This window comes from Fulmarus glacialis, unplaced genomic scaffold (genome assembly GCF_000690835.1).
Source record: "Fulmarus glacialis isolate BGI_N327 unplaced genomic scaffold, ASM69083v1 scaffold22255, whole genome shotgun sequence".
In the NCBI taxonomy this organism is placed as follows: Eukaryota; Metazoa; Chordata; class Aves; order Procellariiformes; family Procellariidae; genus Fulmarus; species Fulmarus glacialis.
In genome coordinates, this window is record NW_009213935.1 from 15654 (window position 1) to 38438 (window position 22785).

General features: G+C 42.0%; 1 protein-coding gene across 1 annotated transcript in view; it reads right to left on the reverse strand.

Moving 5' to 3' along the window:
• The window catches only part of ITK (IL2-inducible T-cell kinase), a 32493-nt gene extending 10418 nt beyond the window's left edge, over window positions 1-22075 (reverse strand). Inside the window, exons 1-8 of the mRNA XM_009578384.1 lie at window positions 21905-22075; window positions 6954-7058; window positions 3962-4043; window positions 2422-2550; window positions 1720-1760; window positions 757-908; window positions 227-292; window positions 2-56 (exon numbers count right to left, since the gene is read on the reverse strand). Of these exons, the coding sequence (XP_009576679.1) occupies window positions 2-56; window positions 227-292; window positions 757-908; window positions 1720-1760; window positions 2422-2550; window positions 3962-4043; window positions 6954-7058; window positions 21905-22075 (801 nt within the window). The remainder of the gene's footprint in view (window position 1; window positions 57-226; window positions 293-756; window positions 909-1719; window positions 1761-2421; window positions 2551-3961; window positions 4044-6953; window positions 7059-21904) is intronic.
• Window positions 22076-22785: the final 710 nt, after the last annotated feature.

The window sequence follows — 22785 nt, forward strand, 5'->3', positions numbered from 1 at the left end:
CCTCATCCTTGAGGAGTGTTTCTGCTTTGCTTCTGCTGATGTTCTTATTGTACCATCTGCAAATATCAAAAGACTCCAAGTCAGCATTTCTGCTGAAAAGCCTCTGAATTGAACGTCCCCAGTGCTAGTGACAACACGTTATGGGGGGTAGGGACATTTGAGGCTTGTAGCTTTAAAACAAATCCAGGGCACTTAGAGGTACAAGAAAAAGATAGGCACAACTTACTCATATATTTGCAGATTGTCGGGTGATTTTTCCACCAGGTAGCTACTTGGCACGTAGCCTTCATGCCTGTTAAAATGCAACACGGCGTGAGTGCGCTAGACAGACAGGATTTTCTCTGCATCTGTGGGAGTCAGCCCTGAAAGATGTGCCTGCTCTTTGCATGATAGAAATGCTGGTTGTTATGTATTTAGTAGGGTTACTGGAGAAGGAAACAAGTGATTGCACCTCTAAACTTGGAGAGTTTCACAATTTTCACAAATTTTTCCCCCAGGTGTATGACAGCGAATATCAGCCTGAGCTAAGGACTGGTTTTTTTTTTTTAAATTAACTTTCAGATCCTTTTTCTTCAGCTGCCTGAATATAAGCAACATCAAAGGGAAGAAAGTTATCGTAAATAACCTTCCATCACTATTTTCCTGTATATCAGAGGATGCTTCACAAAACTATACTAGAAGCCAGCATGTATGTTAATGGAAGAACAAACTGGATTTAGAAAGGATTTGTAAATTGGCTGTTAAAAAGGGACTTACCCATTCTTATCTTGAATTAGCCACCAATGTTCCTCAGAGCTGTCAATCACATAATATTCCTCATTATATTGTAATGTCAGCTCCTGCGGATTCTGGGCTTCATAGTCATATATGGCCATGACTAAGGCTTCCTTTGGGTCTAGCAACAATTTCTGCACAAATTAGGAAAAAGGCTCATCATATTCATATTCATATTCATAAAAAACAATGGCATGCTCTCTAAAATGGTATTTCCCTGGCAGCTATGGTGTCCTTTGAGTTCAAAAGCCTCAAAGCTAGGAAAGCACCCCAGGGCATCTAGTGGGGTATGGTGGCAACATGAGCATTTTCAGCACTTTCAAACAATGAATTTCATATAAAAATTTTAGTTGCACAAAAAATAGTTATCTACTCCTTCTTAGGGCAGGATTACCTGTCTGATCTGTTCTTCACAGATCTTTCCTAAACTCCTCTTAAAAGCCTCCAGTGATAAAATCTCCATGGCCTCCCTAGAGGGACTGTCCCAATGCCCTGCTGCCCTCCAGTAAGGCACCCAGCCCTAACAGCCACCCTGCTTCTCCCCTCTTATTAAATAAGCCAATGACATTTTGTCCCATCCACAAGTGAAGTTGGAAAATCACTCCTCTGTTCCTCTTCACAGCAGCTTTTCTCATATCCCTCCTACTTCCCCAGTTTCCCTTTCTACAGATTGAAAAAAAATACAGCTGAAGCTTCACTCACCATTGGAAAGCTGTTTGTGAAACCGAGCTGTCTTTGCAGGACTGAACCTAACTCTAGCGGGATGCTGCTGATTTATAGCTTATGCAAAAATATGGAAAAGGTAATAGAAAAGCCCAGGGAATGTTATCACAGGTGATATTCTAGGTCACTGCACCATGGTGAACCTTAATGAGGATTTATTCACCACTGCTAGTTAAACACACAGGACACTAAGGACAGCTTAGCGTGCCTCACTGCACTCACCCAGTTATCTTCAGGAGTCGGAGGAAGAGGCTTCTTTGACGCTGAAATGAAATCAAGAAGGCTAATTTGAAGTAGATCTGGACAAACCCAGGGGAGAAACCATCAAGGTATTGAATTAATAAAGGTGATACAAAACCAGTGAATAGCAAGCCTTGGTCTTTTAGAGTAAGATATGCCAACAGCCTGCACCTACACAGTGACTCTCAGTCACACAGCATGGGTTTGACACTGGTGTACAGATTACTTAAGGAATCACCTATATACAAGGTAAAAGTGTCTTCGGTGAAAAATGATTGAATATGCTTTTTCAGGAGACAAAGTAAAGATTATGCTTGGCCATTGAAACCACAGAGGAAATATGGTTAGGACAAAATAGGACACAGAGGGTTGAATGCATATATCTCAAGAAAGTTGTTATTATGCTTATTGACTGACCACAGCTGATCAAGTTCTTAGTTCTCCATCTCATTCCAAAGACCGCACCAAGCATCACACAGAGGAAAATGTTAATTCAAAACAAAGAATGCCATATACAGTAATAGACAAGCCAGAATAAGGAATATCCCAAGAAGCCAGCAACGTGTCTCTTGATGGAAATGTAACACGATATTCTTCGATGTTTTGTATGAGACAGATTTGATCCTTTACTTTTGCTAGGAATAAATATTTTCAAGGTCAGGATGGTCTTAACAAATCCCATACCATTCTTGGTGGGGTCGTACTCCACGCAGCCAGCTGCCATCTTCTCTGTCTGAGCACAGCATCTCCACTTGCCATCTATCCAAAAATCTGGATGACACTTTGAAACCAGACTGTTGTTGTTTCTGGTTTCTGGAAAATGTTAGAGGAAGAAAAAGGAGGGGGAAAATGAATTTACTTGCATTCACATCAGCTCTGAAAGACATCTAGAACTGAATGGAAATAATCTGCACTTTAAAGAAGCTTCTTATTCTTGTCAAACCAAGCTTTGGTGAATATTATCAGCCTCCTCGGTTAATGTTTTCCTTTCTCCTGAAAGGAGAGAATGCCACCACTGATGTGGGGGAATAGCCTTCCTGCTGGCGATGGAGCCCATACCTCTCTACTGCGGGAGAACAGAATCCTACCAAAGGGACTCTCTCTTTAAACTGATAAACACCAAAACCACAGAAGGAAGGTCTCATAAAGAGAAAGAAAACCTGGTAGGCCATATACCGATGATTCCCATGAAAGACTACAGCTCTATAGTATGTATATATGTAGGACACGGACACTTGCTGCTTTGGCTTGGTGTTCAGAAGGAGCTGTACAAGCTGGCATTCACCAGCGCTAAACATTTTTTGCACATATAAATAACAATCTTGAATGCCTGCATGAGTGATTAAAGGTCCTTCTTTGTGAAGCTCAGGCTTTCTATCTGTAACAATAATTTTCCTAAAAAGAACAAAAAATTTCTGCTGGCCTGTTTCAAGAAACTATTCAAATTGTCCAAGGAGGGGACAGTCTCAAAATGTTGAGCGAGAAGAGGTGATAAAGTAGAAGCTTGGAGCATGTACGCTCCAGAAGGGGAATAACTGCTTGCAAGAGTAAGTGCATGAATTTAATAATATCTCCATCAGGCACAATGTTTTCAGAGTGAACAATACAGCAGCTTGTGTTATAAAGCACGAAAAAGCTATGACGGAAGCCATCATAGCAGTTTTCATGTAACTAAATAACACCTTCCTTATGTGAAGTATTATGCTTCGTTTCTGCCTGCAGTGGTTAGTTATCGTGCCTTCACTTCAGAACCATTGCAGCCAACCACAGCACAATTCAGGAGGTGAACAGGAAATGAAAGCTACCCACAAAAATGTTTCTTAATAATCATGATTCTCTAAGAAGGTTGTAATCTAAACAAAAGATCTATTAATAAGAGCTGAAAAATCTTCTACCCAGAAAAGATTAATTTCTAAAAAAAAATTAGCCATATAAAATCCTCATCTCTTCCTGAATAAGAAACCTCAAATTACAGTAACATTAACAGTTTATCCTAGAAAGAGGCAAATAAAGCATTCCATGTCCAAATTTTCCACTGCTGCTGAAAACACACCCACCAAATTTACAAGCAATTTGATTTTATAACCTCATTCCCCAGTACCACTTTGCATGCTTAGATATAAGACATCGACTCCTCTTGCACATTTTCTGTGCATTACAGCTTGTAAGAAAACTGTCTGGGATAAGTAACTTCACAATTAGGTAGGCACAGACGTTTTATTACCTTCCTTGAGCGTAAAGACCCATCTCTGCCGGCTCTCACGATTGGGTGCAAACACGTAGAGTATGTAGTTATCATGGATGATCTGGAGAGGGGAGTAAAGAAGGGAGCCAGCCATTAGAGACAATCCCAGATACGCTGGGCATGAAGGAATCACTGAAGGAAACAGATCGCAGCCCCCATACCAACAAATTACACACAAAATGATGATGTGGGGAAGTAGAGTAACAGGGCCTGTTCAGAAGCATCTCTTAACCTCATTGACTTTTGATTATTTAAAACGGAGTAGAAACCCTGATTAAGAAAGAATTCTAGACAAGCAATGTTTTAGATCAATTTTATGCTGTTAAGAAATGCCCATGAAATCCATGGAGACATAGCAATTTCAATCTGCAGAGGATTCAGCCCATTACTCGCTGACTGCAGTTTATTCTTCTAAAGCACCTCTGGGGAAATGGCATCCGTTTCTTGTAAGATACCTTCGCTTAAGATCTAAGAGCCAAATTTAGCTTTTCTTGGGTCAGAAACAACTCCCTGGAGATTATTTGGATTACTATTATCCTTCAAAGTTTTTAATAGCTTTCACTGGCATCATAGAGGGGAAATAAGAAGCTGGAGCAGATGAACAATGAGCAATCAAAATGCTGTTTTCATCAACTGGGCCTTAATGACGAACAAACAAAGGAAGAGAAATACAGAGCATGTGTGAAGTTTCAGACCAGGGAGTAAAATCATCACAAAAACCAAAATGTCTCAGAAACTGCATCAGAAGACTACATTTGGGCCTAAAATTTGATGTAATGCATAATCTATATTTGTCTTCCAATATTTATCTCAACAATTTAATTCCAAATGGGACCTGGTCTCTTTGATGCACAGATGCTTTGAAAAACTTTGACCACTGTCTTTAAACAGAGGTTTCTACAAGAGAGCAGCTGTTTTTTAAAGTTTCTCCAGGGGTGTAGATGAGGCAACGTTGATTATTGTTTAAAGAACACGAAACATTTGCTATCTCTTGGCCTGAAGCCCTTGCAGGCACACATAGACAGCCGTGTGACTCAGTTGCTTTGCATGCTTCTTTTAGAAAAAATAGAAATAGGGGAGGAATAATTCCCACTCATTTAAAGCCACTCCTGTTGATATTATTGTTAAGTCTGTATAATGTTTTGACAATCTAAGGCAGATTTTGAAATATGCAGTAAGCAGATCTCCAAAAGATGTAGCCATGAGCATGCACAACTGCACAAAATCACTCGTTTCATGCCTCTCATTTTGCCAGATGAGCCACACAAAACCAAAAAGCCACTGGTGGTTCCACAGAAGATTTACAGCTGGGTGCAGCCGAGATATTTTTTAAAAACCCCAGACAATATCATTTTACAAAATACCACAAAATTGACTGGGACAAAATTCAGATGAGCTACAAGCACGAGCGATTACCATGACCCCAGCGGAGCACTGTCCATCATGACTGGTCCACTGTTACCATCCCACCAGTACTGGCCACTACCTTCACTTTAATTTGCTGTTCCTACAAGCATTGGAGATATGGAGATATAGACTTGAAAATTCAGACTGAAAACAAACAGATCTGAGCATTTGTCCCTTCTCTAGTCCATGTTCACTCAAGTTAAGAGCAGTTGAGGCTCCCCCATCAAGCTTTTCCCCAGCCAGGCAGCTCCTACCCAGCCCCAGTTAAGAGCTTCCCTGTCAGGCTGCTCATCGAGAGCCGTTTGCAGCGTACGACAGCATCTTCTGCTGCTCCCAAATGCCCATAAACAAGGCTGTAACACTCTGATCATCTGGTTTCTTGAGTGCTCATTATGCACCAACTTAGCAACATTTTGTAATATTCCAGGATGTTTTTTATGATCCTGGCTGGGGACCACCCAGAAGGGTTTCCTGACCCAGCCTAGTTTGGGCAATTATTTCCTCTCCCTTCTCATATCTCTCCAAGGTAATATTTTCCAGGGCTCAGAGTAGAGCATGGTGGATATGCACTTTTACTGTTCAAATGAAAATTTAAAGAAAACTCTACAAGCTACTTCATGATTTGTCAGAATGACAGTACCAAGCCAAGCCTCTGAATTGATGCTGGTTTTGAGATAACAAGAACAGCAAAAAAAACCCCAAAACAAACAAATCTTGCTTTATGGTTGTCTCTTTTCTTTTTATAAAGTTATCTTTTTTAACATTTATTGTGTACATGGGTCACAATCATTAGCTTTTGTCTGCAAATCTGAGTCCAGAGAATTCACTCTTTTAAAGCCATCTGTGAACAGAGATGGCCCTGTGTTTGCTGAAATCCATACACCATAATTATTAAGAAAAATACTATCACCAATATGATAAAATTCTGATAAATGGCAGCACAGGGAATAACATAATAAACTGGGAATTTGTGTTGCAATAACTGAGCAAATATTCTGTGGCATTTCTGTTTACGTGGCAATGTAAATGTATCCCATATGTATTAATAATTAACACTAGACAATGTGTTCCTCATCCTAGAGCTAGCACTGCCCGCCTCTTGGTCGTTAAGCCATCTCATCACTAAAAGCCCTCTCTGTTCTTGTCTGGTATAGCCTCCCTGACGCATGACATTCACCAGTTTCTGATGCAAAGGCCACTGAATGGATTTAGTTTCAGCACCACACAGGTAAATTGGCCAAAACCCTGGGTGGATTCCCCGTGTGAAAGATGGGCTTTCTCTGAACATGAGTTAGTGGATAGCTGAATATTGTGTTAAACATGGGATAGGATTAGAAGATCTAATGATCCTCTCCAATTTAAAACCAATGGGTGTAAGAGTTTATGGATCTTGTAGTAACACTCTGATTCCCCAGTTCATTTCAAACCCCGATCTGCTTTTTCTTTCTTCGTTGTTATTCACCCTGGTGTTGGGTTCGTTAACGACTGCACCGTGAGGGAGAATTTTACAGAAATACAAAATGAAGTGATATCTCTTATCAGTGTGGTCAATGGACAGACTCACCTGGAAAGGATATTTATACTGACAGGGAATGATGATGTCACTTTTCACAATTTCCACACATTTAATCCTGGAAAGTTCCACAGAACCCTTCAAAGTCCTTTTTTTCTAAAAGACAGAGAAAAGCACTTGGTTAATGCTAATGACTGTGGATTAAGTGAATAATTAGACAAGATTGTCATGTCCACAGGAGATCTAATTTTAATGGAGCAGAAGCAAATTAACTGATTATGTAAGACACTTAAAAGTATAAAGAATCATTCTTATATATGGCATCTCTATATGGATTGCACATATACATACATATATGCACATACATATATTTCAACTCAGCACATGGATTCTTAGAGAACCAGTCAAAACCTTTGGTTGAAATTCAGGTTTTATTTTTTCTTCCAATAAAATGAAACACCTTTTTAACCAAAAAGAACTATTTTCATGAAACATTCACTTTACTAACACTCTTGTTTCATACTGAAAAGCTATTAACCAATACATATTTAATTTAAAAAAATATTGCGTACTGAGAATTTCAAAACTAAGCATTTTATCTAAAATGTAATACTTTTACTGCATCCATTTTCTGAGGTGACTCGGGCTCTCTACTCTGCTCTGGTGAGACCCCCCCCCTGCAGTGCTGCGTCCAGCTCTGGAGCCCTCAGCACAGGAAAGACATGGACCTGTTGGAGCGGGCCCAGAGGAGGCCACGAAAATGATCAGGGGGTGGAACACCTCTCCTGTGAAGAAAGGCTGGGAGAGTTGGGGTTATCCAGCCTGGAGAAGAGAAGGCTTCGGGGAGACCTTATTGCGGCCTGTCAGTACTTAAAGGGGGCTTATGAGAAAGACGGCAGCAAACTTTTTAGCAGGGGTAATGGTGTTAAACTAGAAGAGGGTAGATTTAGACTAGATATAAGGAAGAAATTTTTTACAGTGAGGGTGGTGAGACACTGGCACAGGTTGCCCAGAGAGGTGGTAGATGCCCCATCCCTGACAACATTCAAGGTCAGGTTGGACGGGGCCTTGAGCAACCTGATCTAGTTGAAGATGTCCCTGCCCACGGCAGGGGGGTTGGACTAGATGACCTTTAAAGGTCCCTTCCAACCCAAACTATTCTATGATTCCATGATTCTATTTTCCAAGAAACAAAACACTCTTCTGTTTTTGTTCTGTCTGGGTTTTAGCTAAGAAAAAATAACAGGAAATTTTGAAATAAATAATATCCTCAAAAACTTGCCGACAAAACTATTTTTCTGGCAGCCTCTGCTGCGTTATTATTCATCCTATACCAGATACCTAGATAACAGTATGGGCAGTTAGGAAAGGGCAAGAAAAGAACAGACATCCAAGTATCCCAACTACCTCGGAGTACCCTATTTCCTACGGAATCCTCGCCCCTCGGCGAGTGGCACTCAGCTTTTGCAAGAGAGGGGTGAGGCGGGCGCTGGCACGCGGCAGGCGGGAGCTGAGCTAAGGCTTGCTATCTGGTGCACGCTTCTGCAGGATTCACTACAAATGCGTGCGCTCTTCGGAGGCAAACTGATTTCCTGTTTTGATTTGTTTTCAGTAGGGATTAAACACTAGCTGTCTCCCAGCTCAGCTTTGCGACAACATGACGGAAATCGGTGAGATTTAAGAACCCCCAAAACACTGCAAAAGCTTCTGTTTTTCAAACACAGGTGACTGTCAATGGGACAGAGCATGAACTTCAGTGACCGCATTGTACCTGTCACAGGTTATCATTCAGAGACACAGCAAGACTTTGGCAACTTTCTTGCCCTCCCTCGGACACCCAACCCAACCCTTTGTGTCCTTCACCCTCCAGCTCCCTCTTGCTCCTTGCTCCCCACATCGCCATGACCCTGCAGCAGCCATCACCAGGGCAGGGTGCCTGCCCCTCTGCACGGCACCCCCGTGCCGACCCTCACTGCTGCTCTGTTGCTACCTTCCATCAGTAAATTTAGCCCAAAATGGGGAAGCAACTGATGCCACTGGGGACGGGGTGAGGTTTGCCACAGTGCACTGTCAAACAGAGAGGCCCCAAGGCTCCTCAAACCTTATCTTGCAGAACTGGCTGGTACTTCGCTTTTGTGTACTTGGACTTGAGGAAAGAGAGGGAAATTATTACAGTGTGGTCTCACATTGCTTTTGCGGAACTTTGGTGGTGTATTTGGTTTTTGTATTCGTATTCGCTTGCAGTTCAACCAGCGCCTCTGGATTTACTGGCAGCACTATCTCCTGTAGACTGCATCTGCCTACGTAGCTCCATGGGGTGGAGTGGGATTTTTTTATATCAATAAACCCAAGGCCGTAAAGCACCCCTAAATGTAAATACAAGTTAACTATCAAGAGTATTGCCAAGTCTTAGAAGGCCTTACTACACCCCATTTCCACCATGTATTTTCTTTCATTCTTGTCTATTCACTTCTTTTTTCCAGACTTGGCTTCCTCTGTCTCCACAACCTCCTCTATCATTTGTTCTGCCCCTGGGACTTCTACCCCTTCCATGAGACACAAAACCATTTATTTCCTATAAAAACCTTCAATTTTACTAGCATTGAACCCTCCTTCATCTTATTCCTTTGAAGTCCCCAGGCTTAACCACATGCATTCCTCTCTGAGGCTTTAGGAAGCGACGCTGTGCCAGTCACACGCTCTGCTTTTTCACTGCAGACTGGTTTCTGGTGATACCTTTCCAGACTCTTGCTGAAAGACAGGGTCCAGCCTTCTCAAGGAGCTTTGTGCCGTCATCCTACACCACCTCCCGTGCTCCTTTTAATCACATAATTTCAGCAACGGAAGCTCCCCATAATCTCACATTGCAGTGCAATGTCAGGGTGCGTCTCACAGCCAGTGCATTGCCCAGCAGATCCTCAGCAGATGGGACTTTGCTGATAGAAAGCAATTACAGTCCTGTAGCAGCACAAACAACTGGAATTACCACTCACAAACCAGGCATTACCCAGAAACTGGGCTGGAAGCTAAACATATCCCTGCTTTTGTAATGCCTGACTGCACTTTAATCCAACAAAAGCAACTGGGCCATTTGGAAGGGAGTGGAGAGGAAAAGCCTCTTGAAAATGGTCTCCAAAAACCTCAGAGACTTGTTCCTAAAAGAGATAGACAAAACATGCTGACAGATCTCCATTTGTTGTTTTCAGTCTGCCCAGAGTATAATTAAGTAGATGTTTTAGCTGGTCAGTCAGAAAAAACATCAGTGGTCTTACTATGTAATGTGTGTGGAAAGATAACCAAGGCATGCTGCTGTCCCACGAGGAGAAGTACAGTGTGCTGCAGATCAGTCCATCCTGATTTCTTTTGGCTGGTTATTTGCAATATGGCAATTCCAGGAAGGAGAGCTAACAGCTCTGAATGGAGGCACGTGCATCACAAGCCCAATGCATTATGGTCATCATCTTTGGTATTTCACCTCCTCTTGCCACACAGCTCCAGCAGCTCTTTCACTGATTAGTCCTTTAGTTTGTGTCTACTGCATAAAGTAGATGACCACAGTGGTCCCTACTGGCCTTAGATACTAGAACAATTGACTATGGTACAATTGACATAGCCCTGTCCTGCACACAAGAAGGCATCTCACCATGCTTGCCTGGGGAATGAGCCACCCAGCATTTATCACATGCTAAGACTACACAACCACCAACACTGCTACTCACCCACGCCACAGCAGCTTGGCCACCCAACAAAATGAATCACTTTTCACCAGGTCATGGTCTGGGGCAGGGGAAGGAACAGAGATGTGGAGCCCATGGCGGGAGGTTCAGCGAGCCGTCAGCGACCGCTGCAGGTGACACAGATCTGCGCCGTGAGCACACTTCCTGACCGCGGCTCTGCACCCTCAGGCTTCGTGAATGTCTAAGACCTTGTAAGATACAGGGCTGTGCAGCCTGAGGAATTTGCTACTTTCTGGCTAACAGTTTATCGTTGCTATTTGTGAAGCCCATTCATCAAATGTGCCGCACCAAGCATTTAGGCTGAAGGTCCCTTGGTGGGTGCTTAAAGGTTTTGCTGAACTCCACTGTATTTACCAAAGGGCCCTGGCAAAAAAAGTAGCCATCAGAGCTGGAAGCAGAGTGAAGGGAGGGAGGCCAAATGCTAGGGAGAGGTAAGGCAGGGGTGTGCAGAGCCTTATCTCAAGGAGCATGGGAGGAGAAAGCAGGCAGCATCTTCTGGCAGGCAGAAAGGCAGCATGCCATGTTTCATAAAGACGGCTTAGTTCAGAAGCTATATAAGAACTTGTATCTTGTTTCTTTTGTGCTGGTGAGGTGAAAACCAAGCAATTAAGATTCATGCGGCCCCAAACTCGTCGGCAGCAGTCACTACCAAGGGCTCTCCAGGCTGCAGCTGGGCTTTCCTTGCCCCGCGCCACTGGGTGTTTGCGTTCACCTCTTTATCTCCCTGTACCTCATCCCCATCGCCTGCGTGTCCCATCCTTTGCAATGCCGGCTGCTCCTCCCAGCCCAGCCAGGCACCTCACAGCAGAACGGAGTAGGGTCCCCTCTGCAGCCCCGCTGTGTCCCCCTTCGGATACACGAGCCCTTCCTCCTGCCACGAGGTCTGTCCATGAGCCTGTGTTTGTCCACTGCTCCTCAGCAAAGGCCCAGTTGTAGCTGGACATTTTCCCTTGGTAGGAGGGAAGGGGAAGGCTAATTTATAGCTGCAATGGAGTAAGGTAGGAAATTCCAGTCCTCTGTAAGCTCAACAGCAAAAACATTTCCATCGATACAAGCATTTAATGACCTCTGTAGCGTCAGGTTTTTTTGTAAGAATCCGAGCCAAACTTCATTCCCTGTTCTCACTTATTGTCTTGACTAGAAGGAACCATTCTTAATTGGTGATTAAGTAGATGAGGGGTCTTTGCCTTGGCCCTTGGCATGACCCACTTGTCCTGTGTCACCTGCTCCCTGTCCCTCTGCTCCGGCTGGGCTCAGTGTGCAGCCCGGACAGAGGCAGAAGCTGATTTGGGTGTTTCTCACTCTGTGGGTTTCAGGTGGTGAAAGCAAACCAGGTTATTTTTTTTCATTGCTATAGACAGTCCCTCAGGAACAGGCCGGGGAGGGGGGGAAAGGAAAAGCTTGGACTTCTGCACGCCACTAGAATGAAGTGTATGTAAGTGTGAACAGAGGCTTGCGTCCACATGGAAGTATTTTTAGAGTAGCAATGAGAGACTGCTGTGCTGGCAAGAGCAGTGCCTTCAACATCTACTGCAGACACTGCCCTTAAGAAGACTAACATAGCTCTGCAGAGGGCTTGTAATTGCACAGGGAATGCTCTCTAGGCCCTCATCCACAACTCTTACTACTGACATGGTAACTGCACACAGTAGCAACAAATTAGCAATAACAATAATACAACTTAACCATATCATACAAACCTCACCTGTAGCTTTAGAAACCTGCTGGTTTCTAAACTGTGGTACATGTGCACCATGGTGTGATGGAGAGGTCAAAATGGCCTCAGGAGGGGGCATGAGCTAGTTTCAGGGACCAGAAGCACTGCAGCTGCCCTGGGGCAGTGCTTGAATGCAGGTAGAACTTCACTGTGCCTTTCTAATAGGGTTTTTTTTTCATGAAAATCAATTCTCTTTCTAAAATTTGGAAATACAGTGCTCGGCTTCCATCTGTGTTGCTGTCCTTTGGCTGCACTTCTATATGGAAAAGTGGATTTACTGAACTTAAGCGCTGTAAATTCAACCTGGGATCTTCACGCTTTTTTCCCCTTCATGTATTTTATGGCTGTCATGACGACTGTGCAGGCTAAGTTGTACCATTAGCTGTGCCTATGCGACCCAACTGCTTTTAAGAAGAGGAACACCTGCACTGTTGATACACAGGCAGCAACAGGATGGAAAAAAAAAAGTAGAAATCCCTTCCACTCAGCTGATTAGGGCTAAGAGTGAAGAGAAGTAAAAACAGAGAGGGCTCCTGTGTTCCCAGAGCCCACAGCTGTGGCTGAATGCCCACAGGGGTGGACGTCTAAGTAACAAAGCGATGATTTTATGATGTTGCTATTAAGAGCACAGTAACCAGTGTTAAGTACTGCCCCAGCTATGAAGGGCAAAGGGACACGGTCACAGCCGGGGAGCGGCGTGGGCTGCTCCTGGCTCAGCACACGTTCTCGGGTAGCACCTGAGAGCAATGAGCTCAGGCTGACATAAAATGGAAACCCCTCCAACAAATCCCACCATATAAATGCCTGTCTTCAGAATAATTCAGGATGATTTCAAAATGATTGAAAAAAAATATTTAAAGTTGAAGGGTCTTTCTCTCATACAGCTGTCTCTGAGCTCAAAAAGGCAAAATAAGGTCTACGTTTGTATAGTCAGATCCTTCAAGATATTCCCTATCAGCTTCCAGGAAAACCTTTGAGGCTATTTTTGTAGTTCTACTCTAAACGGCAGATGCTGACCACTCCTAGAGACAGGCCACTTTGCTCATGGAACTCTGGTGTGATCTACGATCACACTTTTATACTCTCATGTGCTTAAATTAAGCTCTAGGAATAATAGAGGAAGATACATCCGTTGCTTGCTCTGATTTCTCTCCACATAACTCCAAATTTACCATAGCCATACAGTGTTAAAGCTCTACTTGAGCTTTAAAAATGTTATTTTATAGAGGATATGAGTACATGGCTTCAAGGCAAGAGGCACCATTACAGGCCTAACCATTGGTAGGAAATAAACGGGTCAACGAACAGACCAGTCCAACGGACCTGTCCGCCTCTTTGCAGGCAGATTAATATCAACATGAAGCAGAACTGTTGTGCAAGGTAACACCTTCCAATGGCAGAGAGCTCAACTTGATGTGGTTTGGTGAACACCATCTTTTTAAACTACTGACATGTTACTGCCTTTCAGGTACGACTTTCTTCAGGCCTTGCTGAGCTTCTGCAGTAGGTTGGAAAGGCATTTCTTGATTTGCTGAGCTGCCCAAATTCTGCTTATGCCTATGGTGTTGCAGAGTCTCCAGTTTCTTTGCTACTTAGACTATGGGTCTCTCATAGTCATGCGTTGGTGCTGAGATAGAAATTAAGAAGAACACAGAAAATAGCAACTAGGACCTTATGAGATATCACTGGAATAAGACGGACTTGTTTTTAATGGTAATTCTCCTGCTACAGTATTTTTCCACTGCCCAAAAGACTCGAGCATGAACTTGAACCTCCCTGAACACTGTGTTGATACAGTTATTTTCTATCCCTTATCATATCCCTTATCTATACATTGTGGTATGTGCTGTTTTTGTCATTAATAACTAGGATATTAAGAACTGTTGATTGCTGGATTGATAGAAATTTTGCCTGAACCCTAGCATCGTTCAGTATTTTGGGAGTTCTCTCTCTTATTAGGAACACCGATAGTTTGAGGTTTTATGGGAAATAAAACAATTTAAACAATTTTAAAATGAAATTTGAAAACTAAATTGAGCAATTTGAATTTTAAAAGAAAGCTGTAAGGTATTTTGCATTTCCTGCCAATACTAAGTGCTCCAAAGGAAAATCGGAAAGAGATGATAATTTGTAATACTGGGATTTTCAGTAGAGGTCTGACTGTTACGTTATGCTTTAATACCTCCAATATACCCCGTTATATTTGATATTTAAATCCCTAAACGTAGCTTCTCGGTTCACATGTCTATCATGACTATTTTGTCCTCCTACTTGAATTAAAAAAAAAATATAAATTGTTTTACAGCTGTTTTCACATCTAAAGAACATGAAGGTGTTTTAGAGGCGGGCATACCCTGGATGCAGAGTGCATTGAATTGTGTTGAATGACAAAATCAGCTGCAATCCGTACCTAAGATGCTTCCACTCATCTAAGCAGCAGATGGAGAAGCACACCTAGGCGTCTGGGCAGGCAGCTGGCGGGCTGTGTCTGCTTCACGGCTGTAACTCATCCATGGGCTCTCCACTGCAGCCCTCAGTCGCTGCCATACCTGACTAGAGCAGCTGCAGCCACTAACTTCTTTTTGCCATGTTTCCAGGGACCTGCAAAGATCTCCTTGATCGCACCCTCACCTAGAGCACAGGACATGGGACTAAGTGTTGAATCACAGCATGTTCCTACATCAGAAAGTAAATATTTCATCTGCCTGCGAGACGTTACGGTGCTGCTTAATAATTGTGCTGCCTGCTGTCCGCACACACCGTTTGCATGCTATCAGTTTGCTCACCATGCAATGTCACTCCCAATGACTAATTTCAGTACCAAATCTTGTTTACTGAGGCCAATACTGTTTGTAGCCAAAGCCTGTTCCATGCAAACAATCTCAGTTAGTTATCAATTTACTCCGTTAAATTCTCAGTTTACCTGGGGAACATCTGCTACAGCAGAATTACTCCTATCCTTATAAAGTCCTATAGGCCAGATCCAGTGTTGCATTTTGACAAAATAATTTAAAACCAGAGAAAACTAACTTTTTTTTAAAAGGCCAGAGAAGTCAATAGAGCTACACTGAAGACCCGGACCACAGACACTGCACACTTAGCCAAGGGTTGGCCGGTTCACTGTTCGCTCCTCCAGGCTTGCTAGGGTGCCCAATTTTCAGAATTACATGAGCTGAAAACAGAACATATGCAGGGAAAAATTGAAACCTTAACCTTTCTGCAAGGTTTCTACGGTACAAATGTACATTTTCGTAGGCTGTGTGTATTTAATATTCAAGTAAAGAGAGCTGGTGAAAAAGCACACTTGGCCATAAGAGCTTTTTTCTCTTGGCCCATCGCAGGGCCGCATACATCTGCAATAGCCCAGTATTTTCACTGAACTCCTATTTTAAGGTCAGACAAAGCCAGTTCCAATGTTCACATTGTCTCAGGTCCCATCTGAGATGATTTTCAAGGTGCGCATACCTACTATCAGCGCAAGTGGTTTGACAAGAAAATCAGTGTCACCATCAAGAAACAGATGAAAAAAAAGGAAGATTCTTGGCTTTCAAATGAGCTTTCTAGTATGATGGAAATAACTCTTTTATATACAGAAAAGCACATGGAACAACTACTGAATACTATATTAGTTTCTTCAAAGCTATTCCTGACTGTAGCAAAGACTGGGAGAAGGAGTGGATTGCAGTAAATGGAAGATTCAATGAAAGAAGGGAAGCTAAATTAAATTGACTAAATGCCATCACTTTTTCATTAAAAAAAGTATAAGCTTTAAGGACAAAAAAAAAAAATTGGTCAGAAAGGATGAGAGAGTATAAAGCAACAAGCAGGCATTGCAACAGTATCAGTTACAATCTTGACTGCAATATAAAGCAAAGGCAGGCACTGGAAGCAAAAATGGCCACAGTAGAAAAGTCTAATAAAAGGTAACCATTAGGAAAATCCCATATTTATTGTAGCATATTAATATTTAAGAGGTATTCCCTCCTTAAAGATACAAAAGAAAACATGGGTTGAAGATTTTGCCACATCCATAATGTTCTCTGACAGAAGAAAGATTTGAGCTTTGAATTTAAAGAAAATGGAAGTATCTGACGTTTGCTGGGAAGACACTGCTCAGAAGTAATTTTTAAAAATTCTTGAAAGATTAAAGGTCAATAAATACCTAGGCAAAGATCTAGTGGGAGCAGAACCAAGTATGCACAGAAAGTGCAAAAAGAAAATTCTTATAATCAAATTCGGGGAGATAAAATAAGTTATTAGAGCAAAAAAGAGCTATTTTTATTATCAGACTCTACCACACATTTGTAGAGTTAGAAAGGCCATAGACACCAGACACAGAACAACCTGCATTTTGCTTAAAGCAATCTTGTCTAGACAATATCACCACCTTGAATGTGAACGAGAACTGCAATAGGTGGGAACTTTGTAAATATCCAGAAAAACATTTGATAAGACGCATCGGAACAGGTTGCCCAAAGACATGAAATCTCTGTCCTTGGCTTTCCAGTAGTGGCTAGTCAACACTATAGCCGACTTGTTCTAGTGTTGGCGACAGTCCTTCTCCAAGTGTTGATCTAATGCTGGCAACTGTCTGGCCCCGAGCATGAAGTCCGATTAAATGAGTTTAAGAAGTGCCCTCCATGATTCCGTGATTTCACAGTAGAAATGAGGCCCATTGTGGCAAACAATATGAACTTAATCCTCCCTCAACTGCAATAATACAATTCAGATTATTAAAAAATCCATTTTAAATTTACAGAGTTGTACTAAAGGATTCGTTTAACATTAGGCACAGGTTTTATTACATAAAGATTCATTGAAACCAGTGTGATGTAGACAGATGCCAAGCCTGACTTCTTTGTGGGTGATACGTGTATTATTAATAAATTAGTTGGAGATATGCATCAGAAGACAGATGGTATTGCAAATTCTAGCAAGCAAACAGAACTTGTTAATAAATACATGACAAGTTATGAAGAATGGCGTATCTAGTCAGATATATATGTATTTGGAAGGTAGTCTTTAAAACCATAATTAAATTCACTTTAGATGAGGATTATAGCTTCATGTTAAGCTATTCAGAATATACAAAGCAACGAGAAATGGTATGAACAGTCACTCTAACAGGAACACCAAAACAGAGCTCTTCAGAAGAAAAGTATTAGTCTGTTTACATTAGAGTCTTAGGGAAAAAACCAAGTCTTTCCAGGATGGACAAGCTGGATTCTGTGTAGGATAATCAAGGTAAAACGGACCGAGGAACAAAGTGCTGCTTTTGTTACCATGGGAAGCTGGACTGTTGCAAGTAATCCAACATGTGGATAATGCAACAGAAGCAGCTGAAGCATTTTTAGGATACTGATAAAAGGCTTTTCAGCCAAGTTTATTCCTTTGTTCTCCTGGCACAAGAGACTGAAAGCAAATTTCAAGACACACTGAAGTGCCATCTTCATATCTGAATATCAAAGATCTGAATGAAAGAGCCCAGGACAAGGCTGACTCATGCTATGTGACCTCCTGAGCATCTGACCAGTGTAGGAAGAATAGTGCTGATGTAAATGAAAAGGGAACTCGGTCCTTTTCTGTGTGTGCCTTTCATTGCTGCCTTTAAAAGCTGGACTAGTAATAGCCCATGAGTGCATGAAGATATAAAATTTAAAAATATTTATGTGCCTGAACTTCCCAGATGTTAGGTACAACTTTCCCAGCCCTGAAATACTTCTCAGAATGCCTGTATAGGGCTAGATGCCTATTTTTGAAGAGGGAAAACTGTGGCGTAGAGACATGGAGGACTTCTCCATAGTTGACACAGACAGACCCAAGCACTCTCCACAGGTCTGAGACATGCCAAGATGAGCAGCTCTGATGCAGAGATCATGTAAAAAGGGACCATTAGTGTGGTACCAGCCAGAAGACAGTGGTCTATTCACTAAGTGTGGCATCAACCTCAGACATCTGTGTCACTTTTAGACTATAGCCAGCTTGAAATACAGGGAGAGAAGCTCGTTTCTGGTTGTCCCCATCCAGGTAGGAATGTGACATGCTGAAGACTATGCAAGAACCTCTACTTAGTGTCTGAAATACTAAACTACCTCTCTTCACTCTCTGTCTGCTAGCCTGAAGGATTACCAAGCACCATAAGCCGTTAGGCAAATGGGATATAGGTAACTCACCAGTTTAAGTGGTTTTGCTAAGTCTAAGTAAGGACATTTGAAACTCTGTCCTAGACACCTCTCCAAAGGGATTCACTTGTCTTCTTCTTTTGCAGAACTGCAGGTGTAGTGGGATCCTGAGAGTATCCCATAATGTCTGCATTATTTGTTATTCTGGTGAGGATCAAACTCATTGAAATAGTTAAAATCATTACTCCCATGTGCTCATTTACTCACATGTACAGTAGCTATAAAATCAGGAAACAAAGAATTTTTGCCTGTGGAATTGATTTGCATGTTATAAGAAAGGCACTTCTGATGTATTTTAGTGGAGACGGAGGCTGAATACATGTGCCTGTTATCAGAGCTTTGCTTTATGTTAAGACAGCCCTGCATTGTGCACTGCATAATGAATTCCAGAAAACACAGCTTCTTATTGTCGTCAGTTATTGGGGGCTCATTCTCCTAATGAGATATGTAAATATCTTTCATTAACATTAACGGCGATTGTGTGCTTGGTCCCTGAGCAGAACAGTGCTTTCTGTCTAGCTGTGGCCATCACGACGAAAATGCCATTACAGTTATTGCAAAAATTTGCCTTTATGATGTCGGTTGTCTTGACAGCTTTTGGTATCATTTACAGAATTAACCCTGTACCCTTTTGACCTGTTTATTTTCTTGTTTTGGACTGCTACAATAAACTCTTAAACATCTTATTATACCCATGATGTCAAAATGCAGAGAAAGGGACTGGGTGCTAAACCCTGTTAAATACAGCCAAATCATGTAAACCTGGGCTTAATGCATAAGTGTATGCTTTACTTTAAGCCGCCCAATTGAAATCAGTGGGACTTCTCAAACTGTTGAGCAGTTTGCTAGTTGTTTTTTCTGACTTTATGCACAGGCTGTTGTTACTGACTGACCGGGGACCAGAGAGGTGGGTACTGTACAGTATTGAACTCTGAGCACAGTAAGCCACTGGACAGGTTGGTAAGGGGTTCTTAAAGAAACTCATTGAAAACTCTTATAGCAAACATCCACAGAGATTTCCCTTGAAAAATACATACTTCAAAAGCCCAGACAGTTGCTGGCTCCATCTATACGGTGCAGTACACATGCCTGAGGATATTCTCCATCACTGCAGCCAGCTGGCAGAGAACAGCGATGTCCCTACTGCTCTGCCCTAAACCTCTAGAGCAAGGGGACCATATGCAAACTGCCTGCTGGTAATGGTGACAGCCCGTGCTAAGCCCTGCCAGCCCCACAAATTATCTGAGAGAGTCCCCATGGAGCAGAGCCAAACCTTTGCCAGGGCCTGCACTAGAGAATGCGCACTACAGACCCTTTATTTCAACGCCTGTGCACGCTCCCCAGTCCTGGTTCACTCACGGGGATGGGCACAGCCCGCTGTCGGGCAGGTATCGTAATTTTCCCTTCACTAGCTGTGAACTCAATTGCCAGGGATTCACTCCGTTCTCAGCACAAAACAAGATGGTGCTTGCATGGGCTGCCCTAAGCTTTCCTCTCCAGAACAGCAATGACCTGACCACGTGGAGGTCTCACCAGGGTGGTCTAATTTTGGGGAAGATTACTGAAGAGGCTGAGGATGGGTTCTGGGAGTATTTCACAGGACAAATTCTTTTCTCCCAATTTCGTATGAAGTTCTATTCATGTAACAACCTGATTTTGACAGTTTGTGTCAGAAAAAAGTCAGTGTTTCATGGAAAATCAGCCCTGTAATTACAGATATACCCACCGTCCCTCAAATGTGTATAAGGGCCTAAAGTTACATGTGTGTTTACATATACATGTCTACACATATATAATATGTGCATGTTAAACATCCATAATATACAACATAAAGTAGATAATATACCAGACCCTCACCTCGCCTAATTGACCTTTAGGAAGACTAGGGGACAAAATTTACAGAGACACTCACACAGCATATGAAATCTATGCCCCACTGAAAGTTACCAAGTCAGATTTTCCAAACTATTTCAGTGTCTAAAGATGCCAACAGACACCTACTGCGATTCCACAAAAGTATCTAGGCAAAGTGTATGTTGAATTCATCTCAAGTCCACCAAGACTCAGAAAGCACCAAAGAAAACTAGTTGTGAAGATTTCTTTAAATATCTACAGCAGAATCACTTACATGCTTTTGAAAATTTAACCCAGAAAAATTAAGTGGAATAGCTATAATGGAATTTAAAATCTTAAAATAATGGCATTTGAAAGATAGTTTGGAGACCAGACAAGGAGAGTCTCAAATCAAATATACAGTATGCAGCAATAAATATTATCCTATTTAAATATGGAGGTAAGAAAAACATGGCCTATAAAATAAAAGCAAGAAAAACATTTTGTTGGGCATATTTGAGAGAAATAACTTGCAAGTAAAAATGACTGTTAACCCTTAAAGCTGGTATCCAATCTCAACTAGGTTACGATAAAATAGAAGGGCACATCATACTTTGTTTTTCTTCTTGGGTTCAGTTTTAACTTAATTTTCTGTAACTGAGCAAGATCAGATGGTCTGAAGTTGCCAGTACTGGATAGCAAGGCAGCACGATCCCCAGTTCTGCTCTGTGTACAGTAACAGTGCCTAAACATAATGGATTAACAGCATGTTCAGTGACTGTTGGAAAACAAGCAATATTATTTACAACCGTAATGAGGCTCAGCAAACATCCAGCTAAATAGAAAAAGGAAATAATTCTCACTTCACTAGAACACTTAGCACAATGGGGTGCGTAGACTGACTTCTAATTTTCTTGGTATTTAGCAAATCAGGGAAATGCAAGCTTGGGGAAACAACGCCTAGTCTGAGCATGGATCTCATCATCGCATCCCTTCTGAAGCTAACTCCGAAGACTAGACATGTTACACATGGCAACTGAATTTATTTTAAAATGCAAGACTGATCTCCTACCAGCCATCAGTCTGCTGCCCTGAAGAAAAGAGTGAGAGAGTGAAGATCTGTGGATGACTTTTTTCACAGATGTAATCAGGGTGCACTTGTGATCTTTGCAATACGCCGCTCCAGGTCACCCCTCTACTCGTGTGAACTGCCAGGCACAGGCTCACGCAGCTGTTACACACACCGGTTATAACAGCCTGTGCTAAATTCCTACAACAAAACTAGATCCTTTCTATAAGAGAGCAAGGTAGTCTTACTCCTCCATGCACACCAAATGCCCACTGACCAGAAGCTCTAAATGACCCGTTTGACCATTCCACAATTTTCAGTGAATGGTGCTGTAGTAAGGACCAGAAATGTTAATAAAATTTAACAAAGGTTATCCTTCCCTCCATTAGCATCCTTCCCTTCCTTTAACAAACTTCATCCTTCCCTCCATTACTCTATTATGAGAGAGAAAATGGCTGACCTACCCCATGGCGATGTTCATAGTAAGCCAACTTGGATTTGGTTAAGACAAAGAAGCGCACTTTAAAGTTGGAGGGTGAAGTCCTCCTCTTCTGCTGGGATTTTTTGATCAGCAGTTCCTCCAGGAGCACACAGTTATTCATGGCTGAGCCAAAAATGGTCCTCTCCCAAGACATGGGATGTCTGCCCTACGTGCTGAGTGCCCGTCCAAGAGAGACACATAAGGAAGACAGTTAATTTTAAAAAAAGAAAAAAAGGCGTTCAAAAGGCAGCGTAGGTGCTTTGGGCTTTATCTTCCCATCTACAGCAAAGCTTCCTTTCTGTCAACCCATAACCACATCCTCTCTGAAGTCATAAAACGAACAGCACATGTTGAAATATACGCTAAGGTAAATGTTGTGGAAAAAATAACACTTGAGGGACATTCAGTAGATGTGAGTCAATGATTAAGGATTAATTAAAAAGAGGTGTGGCATGATTAAGCATCTGTCTCCTACTCGCCCATTTCGTTAATAGTTATAAATGCAGATACTGAACATGGATGTATAGGATGAGTGTCTCTCCTGTCCTTTTAGAATTAGGTCATGCATCCATATTTCTTTTTTGAAGGAATGGTGCCTTCCCATTTAGAGTATTTAACAGTTGACTGTGTGTCTCAGAGATTTCATACATCTTATTTTGAGGAAGTTTCCCACACAACATGAAAGTTCCTACAATGTAAGCAAAGAAAGTTATATCCAGGATATATTTGTATAAGGAATGATAAATATTTGTAGTCGTTAGATATTTAAACTAAAAACAAATGGTTACAATAACTGATAACTAATTAATTCTCATTGGTTACTATTTACTGATTACTGACTGCTTCAGGTGCACTCTAATGAGT